Raw genomic sequence first — 21440 nt, 5'->3', positions numbered from 1 at the left:
GATCGCAAAGGAGGAAAAGCAGCTGAGCTGGGATTAGAACCCAGTCACCTGACTCCTCAATCCTGTGCTTCTTTACCGCACTTCAGCCTACTATTCACAATCTTAAGATATGTCACTGCTGTGAAAGTGTGGGCCGGGCTGGAGAAAGATTTTAAGCTTGGAAGAAATATTTCTCTACAAACAGAAAACCTATCAGAAGGCTGATGTTTATATTCTGGGAAGAGCAGCAGGCACTGAGGTGTGGGTTAAAACTGCACCGGTACAGCTGGGGACAGCTTTATCTATACATAAGGCTGAGGCAGAAGGGATTGTCAGTCATACACTGCCTTTTTTTTTTCCTTCCTTCCTCTCACCCTTCCTTTCACACACATAACTCCCCCCTCCTCTTCCCACACACACCCTCCCTCCCTATCAGGAGCATCATTTTCTCTCTCTCTTTCACTCTCTATCATACATACACACACTCAAAAACACACATACACCCCTCCCTCTCTCCCTATCAAGAGCTTCATTTTCGAAACCCAAAGGTGACTATATTTACACTGTGTATTCAGGTAAGACACCTTTAGGTTTCTGTCCTCAATTTTGTAATCCATAACGTTACAAAAAAATCAGAATTCCAGAGGAGTTACAGCACATTAGCATCTAGGACAGTCTACACAATTCATAGAGAAGGTCTGAGTGCTTGAACTCCAAGCCAGGCATAATACCTCAAGACTGTTTACTGGCCTAACCACACTTCTGAAATGTCAATATGGCCAGGAGTGGAACATGAACCCAAAACAGAAAATGGTCAAAATACAGACTTCCTTTGCCAGCCGAGAGATTGAGGTTTTTCGAAGTCCCAGGGGCTGGTCAAACCAAGTTTGTAAAATACAATATTTAAGGAACGACTGGGATTGGGTGAGCCGGTGGCTTCAGACTGGGTAAAGTTTGAGATGGCTTGTAGCTGCCAAAAATAAACATTCTAAGCCTACGATAAGTGTAATAAATATACACTATAAAAGAATGTGCAGTGGGAAAAATGACCTTTCACCTCTTTAATCCTGAATATTAAAATAATACCAGTATAAGCTATTCTAAAAAAATAGCAGAACATGCATTGATAAATACTTTAGTTCATTTTCCTTGCCTGTATTTATTTTAATGGCATTGTTAAGCACTACACTAAGCTCTGGGATAGATACAAACTCATCAGCTTGGAAATAGTCCATGTCCTACATGGGGCTCACAGTTTTCATCCCCATTCTACACATGAGGTTACTGACGCACAGAGAAGTGAAGTGACTTGTCCAAGATCACTCAGCAGACATGTGGCGGAGCTGGAATTAAAACCCAGGTCCTTCTGACTCCCAGGTCCGGGCCTTTGTCACAAGTTAAAAATTCCCTTTCATTTAGAGGGCATGATTACGAGCAAAAATACAAACAAAATGAAAAACCAAAATTGGAATTAAAAAAAATGAGGGACAGCATGAAGCACAACATGACATTGAACATGGGACATTTAACTAAGGTGACCAGATGACCTAATTTAGTCAGGAGAGTTCCATTACCCGATCTGTTTGTCAGGATACTATTTCCTGAAAACCTAAAGAAAGAAGCATTTCAACCAATGGAGGGGTGGATGACAGAGAGAGACATGAGCTTCACGTATGTCTCTTGATATGTACAGGCAGGCAGGAGTGGGAGATGGGACTAGAGAGAAAAGGAGGACATGGATGCTTGAGCCAGAGCCTTGCAGAACTGGCTTTCAGGGTAGCCAGTCTGCTTGCCGGGCCTGGTGTGAGGGCTGAGGCTTGTCACCTCTTGCATCTGGGAGTCTTTGTGCCCCTTGGATGAAGGCAATAGGATTCTAGCAGCCAAGCTCCATATAATAATAATAATAATGGTATTTGTTAAGTGCTTTCTCTGTGCCAAACACTGTTCTAAGCTCTGAGGGAGGTACAGGGTTATTAGGTTGTCCCAGATGGGGCTCACAATCTTAATCCCTATTTTACAGATGAGGTAACGTAACTGAGGCCCAGAGAAGTGAAGAGACTTGCCCAAAGTCACACAGCTAAGTAGTGAAGCCATGATTAGAACCCCTGACCTCTGACTATAATGGAGATGTCGCTGCCCGGACCAGATGTTTCCTCCAGAAGGATGGCACTTCCTGCCCATCAGGCCCTTCTCTCTGGGCAAGAAGGGGATGTCGGTGAATAATGATAATTATTAATTATGTTATTTGTTAAGCACTTACTATGTGCCACACACTGAACTAAGCACTGTGGATACAAGCAAATCGGGTTGGACACAGTCCCTGTCCCAAGTAGGGCTCACAGTCTCAAACCCCATTTTGCAGATGAGGAAACTGAGGCACAGAGAAGTGAAGTGACTTGTCTAAGGTCACAAAGCAGACAAGTGTCAGAGTTGGAATTAGAACCCATGGCCTTCTGATTCCCAGGCCTGTATTCTATCCACTACACCATGCTGATTCTCTGGCAGCCTCTCTGACTGAAATCAAGTGGCCAAATTGGAGAACACCAGGCTCCTGCCTTAAGCTAGTCAATCCATCAATCATATTTACTGCACGCTTACTGTGTGCGGAGCACTTGGGAGAGTACAGTATAACAATATATCAGACACATTCCCTACCCACATTAAGCTTACAGTCTAGAGAAGGAGACACACATTAACATAAATAATTCCCTTCCAACACTCAAAGTCCTACATATCTGTCATTTATTATAATAATGTCTGACACCCCTTCTAGATTGTAAGCTCGATGTGGGCCAGGAGCATATCTGTCAACTCTGTTATACTCTCCCAAGTGCTTCGTACAGTGTTGTGCACAGTTAAGTGCTCAATAAATCCTCTTGATTGATCCTGGTGCTCAATACCCATCGATGCTTTTTACCGAGCTTACTGAATGCTAGGCACTGTACTAAATGCTTGAGAAAGCAGAATAGTAGCAAGCCCCATATGACCGGTGCCTAGTGGGGGAGGCAAACAATAATTTAAAGATAGTAAAAGCTGGAGAAGAAAGTGGAGGAAGAATAAAGTACAAGCAGGATGAGGTAGCTGAAAATAAATATTGAATGTACAGCTGAATAACCCCTCAAAATAAAATCTACATATAAATCAAAGCTCTGTACTAAGCACTTGGGAGAACGCAACAGAATTGATAGTCATGATCCTTGCCCTCAAGGAAATTACAGTCTAGTACATTTTTTGTGGTTCTTGTTAAACGCTTTGCTATGTGCTGGGGATTGTTCTAAGTACTGGGGTAGATATAAGGTAATCAGGTTGGACATAGCCCCTTGTCACACATAGGACTCACAATCTAATAATAATGTTGGTATTTGTTAAGCGCTTACTATGTGCAGAGCACTGTTCTAAGCACTGGGGTAGACACAGGGGAATCAGGTTGTCCCACGTGGGGCTCACAGTCTTAATCCCCATTTTACAGATGAGGTAACTGAGGCACAGAGAAGTGAAGTGACTTGCCCACAGTCACACAACTGACAAGTGGCAGATCCGGGATTCGAACCCATGACCTCTGACTCCAAAGCCCATGCTCTTTCCACTGAGCCACGCTGCTTCTCTAGATCAGAGGGAGGAGGATTCAATCCCCATTTTTCAGATGAGGAAACTGAGGCATGGAGAAGTGAAGTGACTTGCCCAAGGTTCCACAGCAGAAAAGTGGCAGAGCTGGGATCAGAATTCAGGGTCTCTGACTCCCAGGCCTGTGCTCTTTCCACTAGGCAACACTGCTTCCCCAAGCTAAGATCCACAAATGCTGAAGACTGGTCTGTGGAACAGTTAGGGGTGCTGGCAATTCAGCACTGTGGGTCTTGGGCCCAGAAAAGAGTACCCTCAGAGAGTAGTGAACCCTAAACAACTGTCTATTTTACCCACTGATTTAAGCAGAGCTACTCCCTGTTACTCTCCCTCTCCCATCCTTCCAGTGGGCAGCTCTAATCACAGGTACGTCTAGTGAGGATCCCAGGTCTCCGCATCTCTTTCAATAACACGGCCACCCCGTCTCCAAGTGAAACTGCCAAAGCACAGCAAAATGTGACACTTTGAGGTCCTGAGAGGGGTAATGGGATGAGAAAGAAGAAAAGAACTCTCCAAAATACTTGATTTGCCTCCTTTTGAAGACTTGCTAATGAGCTTACCCAGTGAATCTATTATACCTTTGGTCACCGGAGGCCTGAACGGCAATTTGCATTTGTCCTCTGAGCAACTCCAGACTACCGGATGACTGATTTCTGACAAGTTCTGACATCTGCAGCTATGTTTGCATGCAAGGCGGTCTAAGGGAAATAGACATGTTTAGTCTCCGAGCCCCTATCATTAGCTATTGTATATCTGCAGACAACCAAACACACAGAAGTGAAGATCTGGCTCAGAAATAATACTGGTTTGCTAGAACCATAAAGTAATGATTAAATAAATGCTTGTTCCCAGAGATAGTCTCAATTTCTCTCTCCAGGTTGTAAAGGTGCAGTTCTAAAAGTACTAGTCAAAAATCCTTGCTTTTTATGGTATTTATTTGTTTTATGGTATTTGTTAAGCACTTACTATGTGTCAAACACTGTTCTAAGGACTGAGGTAGATGTAAGTCCATTAGGTTGGACAAAATCCCTATCCCACATGGTGCTCACAGTTTAAGTAGGAGGGAGAATACAACTGAAGCACAGAGAAGTTAAGTGACTTGCCCAAGGTTACACAGCAAGCAATTGGCATAGCTGGGATTAGAACCCAGGTCCTTTGATTCCCAGACCCGTGGTCTTTCCACTAGGTCATGGTATTTGTTAAGCACTTAATATTTGTCAAGCACTGCTCAAAGTGATGAGGTAGAAACAAGTTCATCAGGCTGGGTATAGTCTTTGTCCCACTTGGGGCTCACAGTCTAATTAGGAGGGAGAATAGGGATGAATCCCCATTTTGCTGTTGAGGAAACAGAAGCTCAGAGAAGTTGTGACTTGCCTCTGGTCACACAGCAGGCAAGCGATGGAGCCGGAATTAGAATTCAGGTCCCCTGGCTCCCGGCCCTGTGTTTTATCCAGTAGACCACACTGTGCTGGTTGCAGAGTTGGAGAGAACCAGGTACAAATGTGAGATTTTTTTCAGTCCAACACCAAGTCTGCCCCACAACTCCCATTCTTGCTAATGGGAACTGCCAATGTCTGACTTTCCCTGGGCCCCTACCTCCAACTCCAGGGAATGAAAATTGACCCCAGAGACCTCAGCTTTGACTTCCTTTTGTAATGCACCCCCTCCCATGCTCAAGGGCTGCTGAGACGTGAAAACCTTCTGGCTTGACTTTAGGAATGCTTTCTGCCCAAGGAAGGCCATTAACACCAGCATACGGAACGATATATAAATAATAATAAAGATAATAATAATATATTATAATAATGACACTTGTTAAGCGCTTACTATATAATAATGTTTGTATTTGTTAAGCGCTTACTATGCGCAGAGCACTGTTCTAAGCGCTAGGGTAGATACAGGGTAATCAGGTTGACCCACGTGAGGCTCACAGTTAATCCCCATTTTACAGATGAGGTAACTGAGGCACGGAGAAGTGAAGTGACTTGCCCACAGTCACCCAGCTGACAAGTGGCTGAGCCGGGATTCGAACCCATGACCCCTGACTCCCAAGCCCGGGCTCTTTCCACTGAGCCACGCTGCTTCTAAGCACTGGGGTAGATACAAGTTAATCTGGTTGGACACAGTTCCTATCCCACATGGGGCTCACACTCTTCATTGCTGTTTTACAGACGAGGTAACTGAGGCCCAGAGAAGTGAAGTAACTTGGCCAAGATCAAACGGCAAACATGTAGCAGAGCCGGGATTAGAACCCAGGTGCTTCTGAATCCGAGGCCCTTGCTCTATCCATTAAGCCACGCTGCTTCTCTTATAAATAAAAAGAAATGACTCGTGTTAGTCTTTCTGGGGCGAAACAGCAATTCGGAATTCGGCGAGGGGCAGAGGAGCCTCTCAGGAACTCAAACCCCGAGCTCTGTTACGAAAGGGCTCCTGACACTTTGCTAGGCTGAGCTGCTGTCTGCCGCTATGGCTCGTTGGTCGGCCCTCCGAAATTCCTCAAGTCCTTCCTGCAAAAGCACAGCTGAGAATGCTCATATCTCAACTATTCCACTGAAAACACTTCTGTTCACTGTGGCATCCCAACGCTGCCACCTGCCAGCTGGAAAACTCCCTTTCCTAATGTGTTCCGCAGCTCCAGCACAATGAGCTTTGCAAGTGCCTGGATTTAATCAGTTGGTTTCTGACCCACTGCTCCCACATGTGGCCCAGAACCAAAAGGAATTAGGCACAGGCAGCTGTTCAGTGGGTACTGATTGTTTTGATTTGCCTTATTTTCAGATTCTGGGTTTCTGTGGGAAGTATTTTGGATGATAAGACACACTGATGAAGAGATGCAACTAACAGATCCCCTCCAAGATGGTCATACCCAAATCCACAGATCTTCAAAGCACAATTAAAGTCACATCTTCTCCATGAGAACTTCCCTGACTAAACCTTCTTTTTCCGGGCTCGCTCCACCTTCTGCGTCATCTATGCGCTTGGATCTGTGACCTTTGGCTATTTGCTATTCGCCCCACCCCAAACCTCACAGCACTTATGTATGTATCTTTAAATCACCTTATTATAAATGCCATTTATTCATATGTCTGTCTCCTCCTCTAAACTGTAAACTCACTATGGGCAGTGAACGGCTCTGCTAATTCTGTTGTACTGTATTCTCCCAAGTACTTCGAACAGTGCTCTGCACACAGTAAGTGCTCAATAAATACCACTGATTGATCCCATAATTTAAAAAAATAAAGTAGCCAATGAACATGCAGTGATCTGTAACAGTTAATGATCTTTAAACTGTAGCTCCTCTAGATTATGCTCTTTGTGGATAGGGAATGTTTTCTACCTACTCTGTCCTACTGTACTCCCCTTAAGCACTTAGTACAGCACTCTGCACACAGTTAGCACTCAATAAATGAATGGTTGCTCTGCTTTTGAGAGGCCTTTAGAGAGCTAAAACTGTTAATATTTACCAATCTCTGTGAAAAGTGAATAGAATCCTTATTTGTAACAAGTTTTGCCAAGAAATGCAACCCACAATATCTGGCCACCCTGATTGTGAACCTCATGTGGGACAGGGACTTGTGTCAGATCTATGTTATATGTACCCCAGTGCTTAGTACAGTGCCTGGCACATAGGAAGCGCTTAACAAATACCACAATTATTGTCATTACTCAGTCAATCGCATTTAATGAGTGTTTACTGTGTACACAGCCCTGTACTAAGTGCTCGGGAGAGTACAATATAACAATAAAGACATATTCCCTGCCCACAATGAGTTTACAGTCTAGAAGAGGAGACAGATATTAATATAAATAAATTGCAGGTACATACATACGTGCTGTGGGGCTGGGGTGGGGGATGAATAAAGGGGAGCAAGTCAGGGCTCCTAAACCTGAAATGCCATAGTAATCTGGACCCCTCTGTCGAACAGTAGGTGACAGAAAGCATTGCGATCATCTTTCCTGTCAAAAGGAATCACCAGCCTCCCCAAGCTATAGCCAGGTTAAAGGGTATAGCTTTAGGTGCCAACACTCCCTTCCGAGAAGGGCCAAGCAATGAAAAGGGCCCAGGAGGAAACCATAGCTCTAATACCAAGAGGAAATCCTGTCCCTTAGTTTCCGGGATAGAGGGCCCTTGGCCTGGCAAACAAGGATGCTTTCTGCCTTAACCAGAAAGGAGAATTATGTTGCTCTTTGGCCATGGCTACTGCTAAAAACCACACATACCAAAATGAGCAACCACAGAGATACAGCAGTGTGACCTAGTGGAAAGAGCACGGGCCTGGGAGTCAGATGACCTGGGTTTTAATCTCAGCTCTGCTAGTAGCATGACCTTGAGAGGGTCTGAACTTCTCTGGGCCTCGGTGTTCTCACTCATAAAATGAGGATTCACTACTACGTGTTCTCCCTTCTACTTACAACGTGAACCCCACGTGGGACCTGATGATCTTATATCTACCCCAGCACTTAGTACAGTGCTTGGCACATAAATGCTTAACAAATAGCACAATTATTATTAGGCCACCAAGCTGGGGGGCACCAACTCCTGTTCTGGGTCCTTCTGCTTAAAGAGCAATACAGTGGGACACCTCAGGACACATTCAATGTAGAAAATAATCAATTAATCATTCATGGGAATTTATGAGCCCCCTGTCTTGTACAGAGCACTGCACTCAACACTTGGTAGAGTACAACAGATGTAATAATAATGGAATTTGTAAAACATTTACTATCTGCCAAAGCACTACCCTAAGCACTGGGGGATACAAGATAATCAGGTGAGGCACAGTCCCTTTCCCCCAAGGGGTTCACAGATATTCTCATTCTACAGATGAAGAAACAGTCATAGAGAATTTAAGTGACTTGTCCAAGGTCACACAGCAGGCAAGTGCTGGAGCTAATATTAGAACTCAGGTCCTCTGACTCCTAAGCTCATGCTCTTGCCACTAGGACCCAATATGATTCCTACATTACTGCCAGAATGGCTTAGAGGTGCCCGGATTTGGTGCCAATTTCTGGGTACCCTTGGGTTCTCCTAACAATGGTATTTATTGACTACTTTATTGAGCACTGTACTAAGCACTTGAGACAGTACAGCCCAACAGAATTGGTAGACATAAAATCCTGCCCCAAAGGAATCTGTAGTCTACAGTGGGAGTCAGACATTAAAATGGATTATGGATAGGGGAAATAACAACAATAATAATAATAATAAAATAGTATTTGTTGTTCACTATGCACCAAGCAACAAGCTAAGCACTAAACGCTGGGGTAGATACAAACTAATCAGGTTCCACATGGGGGCTCACAGTCTAAATAGGAGGAACAACAGGTACTGGATCTCTATTTTGCAGATGAAGGAACTGAGGCCCAGAGAAGTTAAGTGACTTGCCTTGTCACGCAGCAGGTAAATGGAACAACCAGGATTAGAACCCAAATCCTCTGACTCCCAAGCCCGTACTCTTTCCACCAGGCAGTAGAGTGGACACTGCTCTGAGTGTAAACATCCTTTTTTGTGTGTGGGATGCCAAAGTTAATACAGAGTCTGCCGCTTAATAATAATGTTGGTATTTGTTAAGCGCTTACTATGTGGCAGAGCACCGTTCTAAGCGCTGGGGTAGATACAGGGTAATCAGGTTGTCCCACGTGAGGCTCACAGTTAATCCCCATTTTACAGATGAGGTAACTGAGGCACAGAGAAGTGAAGTGACTTGCCCATAGTCACAGCTGACAAGTGGCAGAGCCGGGATTCGAACTCAAGACCTCTGACTCCCAAGCCCGTGCTCTTTCCACTGAGCCACGCTGCTTCCCTAGAAACTGTGAGAATGGGCTCACAGTTTAGACCGTGAGCCCATTGCTGGGCAGGGATTGTCTCTATCTGTTATCGAATTGTATATTCTAAGCACTTAGTACAGTGATAATAATGTTGGTATTTGTTAAGCGCTTACTATGTGCAGAGCACTGTTCTAAGCGCTGGGGTAGACACAGGGGAATCAGGTTGTCCCACGTGGGGCTCACAGTCTTCATCCCCATTTTACAGATGAGGGAACTGAGGCACAGAGAAGTTAAGTGACTCGCCCACAGTCACACAGTTGACAAGGGGCAGAGCTGAGATTCGAACTCATGAGCCCTGACTCCAAAGCCCGTACTCTTTCCACCGAGCCACGCAGTGCTCTGCACATAGTAAGTGCTCAATAAATAGAACTGAATAAATGAATATGGGCATTGTGGGCAGAAAATGTGTCTGGTTTATTATTATATTGCATTCCCCCAAGTGTATAGTACAGTGCTTTGCACCTAGTAAGCGCCCAATAAACACAATTGAATGAATGAATGAATATGGTCTAATGGGTAGGGGTCACAACTGCCCCTGTGTTATTTAATGGGGTCCTTATAGAGGGTTAGTCAGTAAATGCTTATTGAAAATAACATTAAGACAACATGGGCTCTGTTGGGCAATGGGTTTGTGAACTGAACAGGAATAGGGCCAGAATGTACTCAGTGGGTGAGAGATGGGAGGGAGGGGAAGCTTCAGGATGATCCTGATATTTCTTTCAGGGACCCTTTCCCCCACCCACATCCAAAGTGACGCTGAAGCTCACTGTGGGCAGGGAAAGGGTCTACCAGCTCTGTTATACTGTACTCTCCCAAGCACTTAGTTCAGAGTTCTGCGCACAGTAAGTATTCAATAAATATGATTGACTGATGAGCAATGAAGAGGCTACACATTTCCAATACAAAATTAGAGCATGCTGCTTCCAAACAAATGAAAATCCCAAACAAAATAGCCAAACAATGCTAGATATTTTTTTTTTCTATCAACTCTACCCCAAACACTCCAAGAACACAAAACAAAGTCCTGGTCTGGCTATGTTCAGCTTGGTTAAATTTCTAGCTCCTGGGAGACAAACTTTAGCCACTTTTAAGCCTTGGGGAAGCAGCGTGGCCTAATGGATAGAATACAGGCCTGGAAGTCAGAAGGGCCTGGGTTCTAATCCTGCCTCGGCCACCTATCTGCAGGGTGACCTTGGGCAAGCCACTTCACTTCTCTGGGCCTCAGTTACCTCATCTGTACAATGGGGATGAAGAATGTGAGCCCCATGTGGGACAGGTACTATATCCAATCTGATTTGCTTGTACCCATCCCAGCGCTTAGTACAGTGCCTGGCACATAGTAAGCACTTTAACAACCACCACAGTTATTATTTTTTTAGAAACAGTCTCAAAATAAGCAGATTCCCCAGCTTTCAGATAGGCACTCAGAAGCAGAGAAATGACTGATCTTTTACGAATCTTTCTGTGCATGCCACGGAACCTTAGAGAAATGTCTCAGATATTTAGCAAGAAAAAGCCAAACTTTTTCAACCTTCTGTCCCCATACACAAAAGAAGGGGTTTTTTTGTGCAGTTCTCCCGTGTTCATGAATTTACATGGCAACGTATTATTCAAAAGCTATTTGGGGTAAATACAACCTCACATAAAAGCTGCAGTGCTTACAAAATCAACTGAAGGGCTGACTGGAAACAACCTATAAAAAGCCTATCCCCGAGGCCAGGCCGACCCAAAGGTATCGCTGATGCCAGACCCTCCGTATGTGGCAATTCTTTGCTTCGAGGATTCCAGGCCAGTTTCAGCCAACTGCCTGCCTCGCCCAGGGTTGTACCAGCAACAGAGTCTCTCCAAGCTTCCCCGCGACGCCGGAGCCAACCTATCAACTATCACTTACAAATAACGGTCTGTCCTAAATGCTCACCAAGCAGAGTCTGTTGGTTATCGTCTTCTGGGCTTAAAAAATACTGCCTGTACTGGATTTTTCCCCCTGTCTAGGGGGTGTGGAGGAATTCATGAACGTGGGAGAGAAGCAAATGAGTGGAGGACGCTGGGATTGCATAATCCTCCAATACCATAGCCGGCTTGGGCTAGAAGGCTGAGGGGAACTATTTCTCTCACTTCTCCCCGGCCTCGTAACCTTTCACATGAAAATTCTCCCCGGAAATCACCCCCAGGCGAAGATGGTCCAATGGGCCCCCAACTTCTCGCTCGATTATCTTCTGGAAGGAGCCTTGTTTTACTGGTTTATGGCACCCCAGTAGGGGATGGCCAGGGTAGGAGCCAGACTGCCCCCTTCCAACTCAGCTGCCGTGACACTTGGCCTGGGTCACATGCCTAGCGGGACAGGTAACCCGAAAAGCTGCTTGCTAGGAAGGCTGACACTCCAAGGAGACCATTCTCCCCATAAACCAGAAACAAACTCGCTTCAAGAAGATAATCGAGAGGGGAGGCGGGAGCCATGAGAACCATCCCCGACTGGGGTGATTTCCAGGGACAATCTGTGTGTGTAAGGTTACAAGAGGGGGGAGAAGTGAGAGAAATAATTCCCCTTGGCCTTCTAGACCAAGCTGGCCACGTTAGTGGAGGATTATGCAATGCCAGTTTCCCCCTCTTATTTTCCTCTCCCCCACATTCATGAATTCCTCCCCATCCAATCAAGGCTGGAGGGGAGAACTGAGGTATGTGATCGATAGAAAGCTAATGGCAAATTCTCTGTAGCTGGCCAAACACAGATCCCGCTCCTACAATTTGCTCTTTTCTGTGGCGTGAAGAGCCATAAAACCTGAACATTTGCCAACTCTCCCAGGAACTCTCTCACTTATCTTGCCCAACTGGAAAATCTATTTGGCCACCAGAGTTCAAAAGCATTAAATCCATGAACTACATTCATTCATTCATTCAATAGTATTTATTGAGCGCTTACTATGTGCAGAGCACTGTACTAAGCGCTTGGGATGAACAAGTCGGCAACAGATAGAGACAGTCCCTGCCGTTTGACGGGCTTACTGCCTCTCTGAGTAAAGATTCAGATTGTGTCGCTTAAAAGTAAAGGACAAGCTTAGATAATTGTCACCAAAAGAGGAAGATGCCACAGGATTTTCTTTTATTAAACATTCGGGGCCTTCTACTTCTCCAGGGGTGAAGATAGGGGCTGACACCTTTGACTAGCTTTGTGATCAGATAGAGAGATCTGGTGCCTGATGTTAATCAATCAACTGTATTTACTGAGTGCTTATTGCATGTACAGCACTGTACTAAGTGCTTAGGTGAGAACAATGTAACAGAGTTGGTAGACATATTCTTATAGTCTAGAGGGGGAGGAAAACCTTGAACCTCGATCTACTTTAGCTCTGAAATTGGTAGGGTCGCAGCTACTGGAAAACTACCAGATCCGTGCATGATCTAGTGAAAAGAGCATGGACCTGGGTTCGAATTCCGACTCCACCACTTTTCTGCTATGTGACCTTGGGCAAGACACTTCACACTTCTCTATGCCTCAATTACCTCATCTGTAAAATGGGGATTAAGACTGAGAGCCACTTATGGGACATGGAATGTGTACAGCCTGATCTACCCCAGTACTTAGGACAGTGTCTGTCAATTAGTAAGAGCTTATCAAATTCCATTAAAGACTAATAAAAATAATAATGACATTTGTTAAATGCTTACTTTGTGCCAAGCACTGTTCTAAACACTGGGACAAAGTGGTCGGGTTCTCCTACGTGGGACTCAATCTTAATCTCCATATTACAGATGAGGTAACTGAAGCACAGAGAAGTGAAGCGGCTTGTCCAAGGTCACATAGCAGACAAGTGGTGGAGCCAGGATTAGAACCCACATCCTCTAACTCCAAGCCCGTGCACTTTCCATTAAGCAACACTGCTTCTGGAGCTGGGCCAGGCCCACTTCCAGCTCAAATGGAAAACTCCCAGGACAGCGTATAGGAGCAAGCTCCAAACCCTGAAGCACAATTACCACTGGAAACAGTTCTTTGAAGAGCCTGGGCTCCAAGCTAAGGAACGCACCCCTCAGGCCCAGACCTCGACATGCAGATCTGGCCGGTGGCCAACACTGTCTTGGAATCATAAGCTTTGAACTCCCTGCAGGTAGACTATTTAGGCCTGGAGTGTTTCAAAAAGAACTTCCTCAAGTTTGGGGATTTTGTTTCTTGAAAATGCTACACACGTCCTCTTGAGTTTCCTCGTTTAGAGGAGGCACCGGGCCAGAAGATCAGCACCCCAAGATAAGGTCCCACATCTAGCAGAAAAGGCCTCACCGCAGCTCATCAGTGGGATTACGACTTCGGAGTAAGCATTTCCCATCGTGGGTCCTGGCCTAACTCTGGGCACTCATAGTGCAGGAAGGATGGACTGGAAGTGGCACTATCTCTGTAGGAATTTGGGTCTGGGACTACAAGGGGCTTCGAGGGGATCCTTTGTAGTGCTAGGGGGTCATGACTGACGTAGCTCCAAGGTCTGTGCTCCAGCTCCACACCAAACCAGACTTGGACTTCCATGCTCAGAGTTTGGAGAGCAAACAAAACAATAGCTCCCCTTGGGCAAACTCGTTAAGCCCTGTTAAACTCGGTCTGGTATTACAGCTTTCCAGGGTTCATTAAGCACCTGCCTCCTCTTCTTTAATTTGGGGAAGTCCTGAGTTGAGAACATTCTCCTCACCCCATTAAAACAGTATGCTGGGTCCATAGTATATTTCTGCTGTGACCCCAAATGACAACTTATCTTGAGAAGCTGTGTGGTATAGTGGAAAGACCTGGGTTCTAATCCTCGCTCCGTCACTTGCCTGCTGTGTGACCTGAGCCAGTCTTCTAACTTGTCTGTGCTTCAGTTTCCTCGTCTGTAAAATGGGATTCAATATCTGTCCTCCCTCCTACTTAGGTTGAACACAGTCCCACATGGCTTACAGTCTGATTATCCTGTATCTACCCCTATGCTTAGTACAGTGCACTGGAACATAGTAAGCACTTAACAAATGCCACGGTTATTATTATCCCATGGGAAGAGTAAAAGTCATATGTATTTATGTATAAGATCCAATACAGTAGTTATGAAAAGCATGAGGTTGGGTATAAGCTTATAGTGTCCACCACCAGAAGAGCTACTCCACTAAAACCACTTCCCTCAACCATTTTTCAAGGGAAAGGGTGAATCAACATCCCCACTAGAGAATTCTCAGGTGCCTGACCCATCTCCAAAGCCCAAAAATTAGGCCCCTGGGGAAAGAAGGCTCAAGGTTTCTGTCAGTTTCTTCTGTCTTGAGACCAAGGCAAGGGTGTAAATCTCCCTGCCTTCTAGGAGCAACTCTAAAAACCCCATGTTGCTATGCCGCTTTTGCATTCTCACACTCCTTACCACTCCCTTTAGGACACTCAATCAACTCTCCTCCTACTATCCTACCTCGCTGACCTTTTACTACAGCCCAGCCTGCACACTTCATTCCTCTAATGCCAACTTTTTCATGCTATCTCAATCTTGTCTGCCTCACAACCAACCCCTTGCCCACATCTTCCCACTGTCCTGGCAAGTCCTTCTCCTTTCAGATCCAACTGCCCACCACTTTCCCCATCTTCAAAACCCTCCTAAAATCAAATCTCCTCCAAGAGGCTTTCTCTAAACCCTTATTTTTCCATCCTAATCACTCTCCCTTCTAATAAATAATAACTGTGGCATTTATTAAGTGCTTACTACATGTCTGGGGTAGATACAGGATAAATAGATCAGACATTGTCTCTGTCTCACATGGGACTCAAAGCCTATTTGCTTGAGTGGGTACCCTTTAAGCTCTTTGATAATCCCCCTCCCCCCTCCCCACTTAATAATTATAATAATAATGATCACATTTGTTAAGCGCTTACTATATGCCAGGCGCTGTACTACACGCTGGGGCAGATACAAGCAAATCAGGTTGGACACAGTTCCTGCCCAACATGGGGCTCCATTTTACAGATGAAGTAACTTAGGCCAAGGGAAGTGAAGTGACTTGCCCAAGGTCACATGACAGACAAGTGGTGAAGCCAGGATTAGAACCCATGATTAGATCCCAGGCCCAAACTCTATCCACTACATCATGTGCACTTATGTATATAATCTTAAAAAGGGCATTTATTGATTATACTTGGCCATTTCCCCTATCTGTAATTTTAATGTCTGTCTCCTCCACTACCAAATAATAGTGTTTACTGAGTGCTTACTATGTGCAGAGCACTGTACTAAGCACTTTCGGAGAGTACAATGCAACAGAATTAGTGGATGTGTTCCATAAGCTTCTTCAATCAATCAACGTTATTTATGTAGCATTTACTGTGTGCAGCATTTGGGAAAGTACAATACAATAGGGTTGGTAGACATGATCCCTGCCAGCAAAGAGTTTAGAGTCTACAGTTTTCTTGAGCGCAGGGACTAGGGCTTTCAACTCTATTGGATTGTACTCTCCCAAGCTCATGTACAGTGCTCTGCACATAGTAAACGCTCAGATCCCGACTCTGCCACTTGTCAGCTGTGTGACTGTGGGCAAGTCACTTCACTTCTCTGTGCCTCAGTTCCCTCATCTGTAAAATGGGGATGAAGACTGTGAGCCTCACGTGGGACAACCTCATTCCCCTGTATCTACCCCAGCGCTTAGAATAGTGCTCTGCACGTAGTAAGTGCTTGACAAATACCACCATTATTATTATTATTAAATACCATTGATTAACTGAGGGAAAGCAACTGCTGGGCCTCTATAGCCTATCTAGCTCTTAAATCCTCCCACCAGCACTCGGAACAGTGCTTGACATATAATAAGCACTCAAATACAAATATTACTAGATCATTCCTGCGGTAGGGGTCAAAACCAAGTGTCTCTCAATGGCAGGAAGAATGTCTTTGCCACCCAGCTGAGTTCTGGACAGTGTCACCCCAAAGTTCTACCCAAGGTCATTAGGAGCTTTGGGGAGACAACTGCACCCCTTCTTTGGCTGTCTGGGATGACCTGGACTGAAATGGGGGAGTCCTTCATTCACAATGTGAGAGAACCAGGTGCACTGCACACTTGCGCATTCATCCACAAACAGCCAGCCTCATGACTGCAGACCCTCCGCAACTGGACTTTTCCACAAACCAGCTCTGACAGGCTTGGACGAATCACACTTCACTGACCAGGCTACAGAGCAAGCCCTGAGAGGTGGAGTTGATAAAGCTAGAGACTGTTTACCTAGATCTCTGACCGATAGGAGAAATCAGTTCTGCTTGTTTTGAAGCTGACCCTATCTACCTTCCTGAAAGCATAGGAGCAAAGCAGTTGCTGGGTATCATCCACTTTGTTCTTCCTGACTTTGACAAAGGCAGATCATGAAATCGTATATGGATTTATCTGCTTAACCCATACATCTCATGTTCTGGGCTCCTACAACATTAGAATGAAAATATTCAGAATCAATCATATTTATTGAGTGCTTACTGTGTGCAGAGCACTGTACTAAGTGCTTGGGAGGGTACAATATAACAGAGTTGGTAAACACGTTCTCTCCCACAACAAGCTTACAGTCTAGAGCCCAAGATATCCACATGACAAACTACATAGTAAAAATTCCTGGTGGGCAGGGAACGTGTCTACCAAACTCTGTTGTATCCCAAGAGATACATACAGTGCTCTGTACACAGTAAGTGCTCAACAGATAGCATTGATGGATTGATTACTAAGCACCAAATACAATGGGAAGTAACACAGCCTAGTGGATAAACATGGGCCTGGGAGTCAGAGGACCTGGGTTTTCTAATTCCAGCTCCACCACTTGTTTGCTGTGTGACCTTGTACAAATCACTTCTCTGTACCTCAGGACCCTCAACCCCACAGCACTTACATATGTGGTGATAAATTACATATTGTAAATTATTTATATTAATGTCTGTCTCCCACTCTAAAGTGTAAGTTCATTGTGGGCAGGGAAGATGCCTACCAACTCTGTTGTACTGTATTCTCCCAAACACTTACCACAGTGCTCTGCACACAGTAAGCACTCAAATAGCACTCATGATGAGAATATGAAACCATACGTAACATGGACTGTGTCCGACCTAATTAATTTGTATCTACCCCAGCACTTAGTACTTAGTACAGTTTCTACAAATACTATTTTTAAATGAGACCCTATCACAATCGCCATCAATCTACGGTAGTGTGAGGAACAACTCTCTCATGGATTTTTCCCATATTTTCTCTCTGTATCAGGAGTGATGAGAACACAAGGGAAGTCTGCTAGTTATGGATAGGCCGGGCATAGGACAGACGCAGAGTCTCTGGTGAGCAAATTAATCAACCTTCTATTGCGTCCCGGAAGAGACATCCACGTACTTGGAGGAAAGAAATCTGAGATCCAAAGTTATGTCAATTGCCCACATTTTCTGCTTCCAAAACTGGGCCAAAAGGTTGCTTTGAAAACAAAGATATTCTTGTTAATGAAAGGAGGTGTTACCTGAAGATGAATTTTTCCCCCTTCCATCCGTTTGGTGGGTTCTCTTCGATCACATCCTGAATCAGAGGAGAGTGCTCTCGGTGGGTTCTGGAGTACGGTAAAGTTCCCATATGACTAAATGCATCACAAGACCTGATAGGGACGGGTCCCTTCTTTTTCCTGGGCAGAGTTCCGTGGATGGACACATCTTGGTAGGCTGCTGAATGATGCTCAGTCAGAGGGGATTTGCTACCCAAAAGGTCCATGGAAGAGGCCAAGGGAAACTGATGATTCATTTGCATGTTTCTGGGAAGGTCTGCAAATTTTCCAGCAGCAATCATCTTCACACCTTAAAAAAGGAAAAAAATAGAAGAAAAAAGGGGTAAAGCTGAGTGACCCTAAGTATTGGCTCCTTCCTAAATTAATCCACAAATGGAAACAGAGGTATACCTCTAAAACCAGAAAAGACTCTTGGGGAATGGACAATTCAGTACCTACAGGATGACTGCCCAATGAATAAAGATTATCCTATGCCTATGGTACTTACCATCCTTCGGATTCTAGGAGACAAGTCTTCCACTGCAAAGGAAAACCCTCATTCCAGAATCATGAACTAAGACCCAAATCAAAACTATTCACAGTGAGGACTCACTTAAGGACTGCAAGTCTAAAGTCAGGGATAGGCATTATTGGAGAAGAATGCCTCCCATTGTACGAGGGAACAATGCACAAGTTATAAATACAATAACATACTGGTTCACATACTTCCACTAGCTTGAAAGCCGAAGGCTTCTCTCCAACCAAAAGATAAGGGCAGGAGGAGATGATTGGAATTCTGTGCTGGATACCACCTTCACTGGTAGATTACGGTTATGGTAATTATGACATTTATTACACACGCACCTTGTGCCAAGCTCTGTTCTATACAAGGGATAGATACAGGTTAATCAGGATGCACTCGGACCTTGCCCCACATGGTGGGGCTCATAGTCTAAATATGAAGGAGAATAGGTGTTGAATTGCCATTTTGCAGTTGAGGAAACTGAGGCACAGAGAAGGAAGTGACTTGCCAAGTCACTCAGCAAGCCGGTGGCCTTTCCACTAGGCCACATTTTTCCTCATTGGTACCCAGCAGGACAGGAGAGCTCCATGCCCCAGAAGGTCTGGGTTCTGGGGCCTCTGCTGTAAATCAAGTACTGTCTTATCATGAAAGCAGACAGGCTGAAACGAACCATCAGACATCAGGAGTCAGGCGGCTTAGTCTTCTGGCAGCAAGGGTAAACTGGTGGAAGCCACCAATGAAACCCAGAAGATATGTTATATCCCATATCCATTCAATTGTATTTGTTGAGGGTTTACTGTGTGCAGAGCACCCTACTAAGCGCTTGGAAAGTACAATTCGGTAACAGAGACAATCCCTACCCAACAATGGGCTCACAATCTAGAAATATCCCATATATCATATATAATAAGAGTTAGTAAACATGTTCCCTGACCTAATAATATATTACATATCATATATTATGTTATATTGTACTCTCCCAAACACTTAGTATAGTGCTTTGCACACAGTAAGCACTCAATAAATACCACTGAATGAATGAACGAATGATTATGTGTACTTCCCCTCTAGACTGTAAGCTTGTAGTGGGCAGAAAATGTTTTTGCCTACTCTGTTATATTATATTCTCCCAAGCACTTAGTACAGTGCTCTGCAAATAGGAAACACTCAATAAATACCACTGATTGAGGCAATTTCCATTGGGGAATTTATGGGTTTGATCCCTTCAGACAGCAGGAGCACACCATGGGGTTTTGCAGTTACCCTGAGGGAAAAAATGAGCCAGGTAAACTGAACCCTAAAGAGAGTTTCAACTTCCCAGAAACTGAGGACACGAGATTATACAAGTACGGTTTTGATGCCAAGCAAGTCAAAGCCACTACTTTCTAAGCCAAGGGGGAATTTGAGGCAACATTTCCAGGAAGGACAAGAATCTGAGGCAGTGACTTTAGAGCTACAAGGAAACTGTTCTATTGCTGGCATTAGTCTACAGACAGACGTATACCCAGTTGTCCATCAGGCTTTTTATGGTATTTGTTAAGCGCTTACTATGAAGTCAGGTACTGTACTAAACACTTAGAAAGAGGCAAGATAATTAAGGTGGACACAATCATGACCCACATGGGACTCACAATCTTAATTCCCAATTACAGGTGACATACACTGAGGCACAGAGAAGTGAAATAAGCCCAGTGTGGACAAGGATTGTCTCTATTTGCTGAATTGTACTTTTCAAGTGCTTAGCACAGTACTCTGCACATAGTAAGTACTCAATAAAAATACGACTTGAAGTGACTTTCCCAAGGTTATACAGCAAGACAAGTGGCAGAGCTGGAATTAGAACCAGGCCCATGGTCTTTCCACTAGGCCATGCTGCACCTCAGTTCTTCCTGACACTAGGTTCTGTTCTTTCCAAAATTCCATGCTAAGGAAAACTCCACTCTCTAGTCCTCACCTGTCCCAACACTGGCACAAATGGTGTTTCTCCCATATTATGGGACACACTAATAAGCTAGTGCTGTTGGAATGATTTTCTCCCTAAGTACTTTAATGTTCCAGCCAAAACATTAGAAATATCCCATATATTATATAATGAGTTGGTAAACATGTTCCCTGACCTAATATTACATTACATAATCATAATATTATATTATATTGTACTCTCCCAAGACTGAGCTTCCCCTTTTCCCTCTGCTCCTTCTGCTGCCTCTCTGCCCCCCCCCATTCACCACCCCTCAGCTAAGCCCCCTGTCCCCCCCTTGTCCCTCTGCTCCTCCCCTCTCCCTTCCCTCCCCTCAGCACTGTGCTCATTTGTATATATTTTTATTACCCTATTTATTTTGTTAATGAAGATGTATATTCCCTTGATTCTATTTATTGCTATTGTTTTTGTCTGTCTCCCCCGATTAGACTGAAAGCCCGTCCAGTGGGCAGGGATTGCTCTTTCTGTTGCCTAATTGTACATTCCAAGCGCTTAGTACAGTGCTCTGCACATAGTAACCACTCAATACATACTTGTTGAATGAATTAATGTATGAGAGAGAGAGAGAGAGAAAAAAAACAGAGACGCAACACAAATACTCTACAGTATGGTATGAGGGAAAACATAACCATAACACTGAAAAACCCCCTGGATCAGGCTCTACCCTTGTTCTACAGAGTGCCTAGCACACTGTCAGCACTTGTCAAATGCTTATCAACCACGATTAAAAAACGAACAGGCCGGCTCACCCAGCGAGCTCCCAAATGCCCTCCACCTCCACTCCCACCCAGTGCCAGTGATGAGGGCTCGAAAGAAAGAATGACGCTCAGTTGCCTGCCCCATGCTCGAGGTTATCTACAGCTTTTCCCTTTTCCTGAATGTAAACACTCCAAGGAATGAGCTTCCCCTTCTCAGCAGGCGTTCCTAGGAACATCTCCCAGCTGTGCCGGCATGAGGCGCGAGCTGAGGAGGGCGTCGTCCGTTGCCCACCCACCAGAGGGCATCCCGCGAGAACCCTCTGA

The 21440-nt window shown here is 44.8% G+C and overlaps 1 protein-coding gene across 3 annotated transcripts in view; it reads right to left on the bottom strand.

The window, feature by feature from the left end:
• Window positions 1–21440, bottom strand: part of BCAR3 (BCAR3 adaptor protein, NSP family member) — a 261311-nt gene that overhangs the window by 113439 nt on the left and 126432 nt on the right. For all 3 annotated transcript variants that reach the window (XM_029063375.2, XM_029063374.2, XM_029063373.2), the window contains exon 2: window positions 17897–18224. In XM_029063375.2, coding sequence (XP_028919208.1) covers window positions 17897–18216 — 320 coding nt within the window. In that variant the 5' untranslated portion in view covers window positions 18217–18224. The remainder of the gene's footprint in view (window positions 1–17896; window positions 18225–21440) is intronic.

This window comes from Ornithorhynchus anatinus, chromosome 4, assembly GCF_004115215.2.
Source record: "Ornithorhynchus anatinus isolate Pmale09 chromosome 4, mOrnAna1.pri.v4, whole genome shotgun sequence".
In the NCBI taxonomy this organism is placed as follows: Eukaryota; Metazoa; Chordata; class Mammalia; order Monotremata; family Ornithorhynchidae; genus Ornithorhynchus; species Ornithorhynchus anatinus.
The sequence above is the reverse complement of the archived record's forward strand: the minus strand, read 5'-3'. Positions and strand labels throughout refer to the sequence as shown.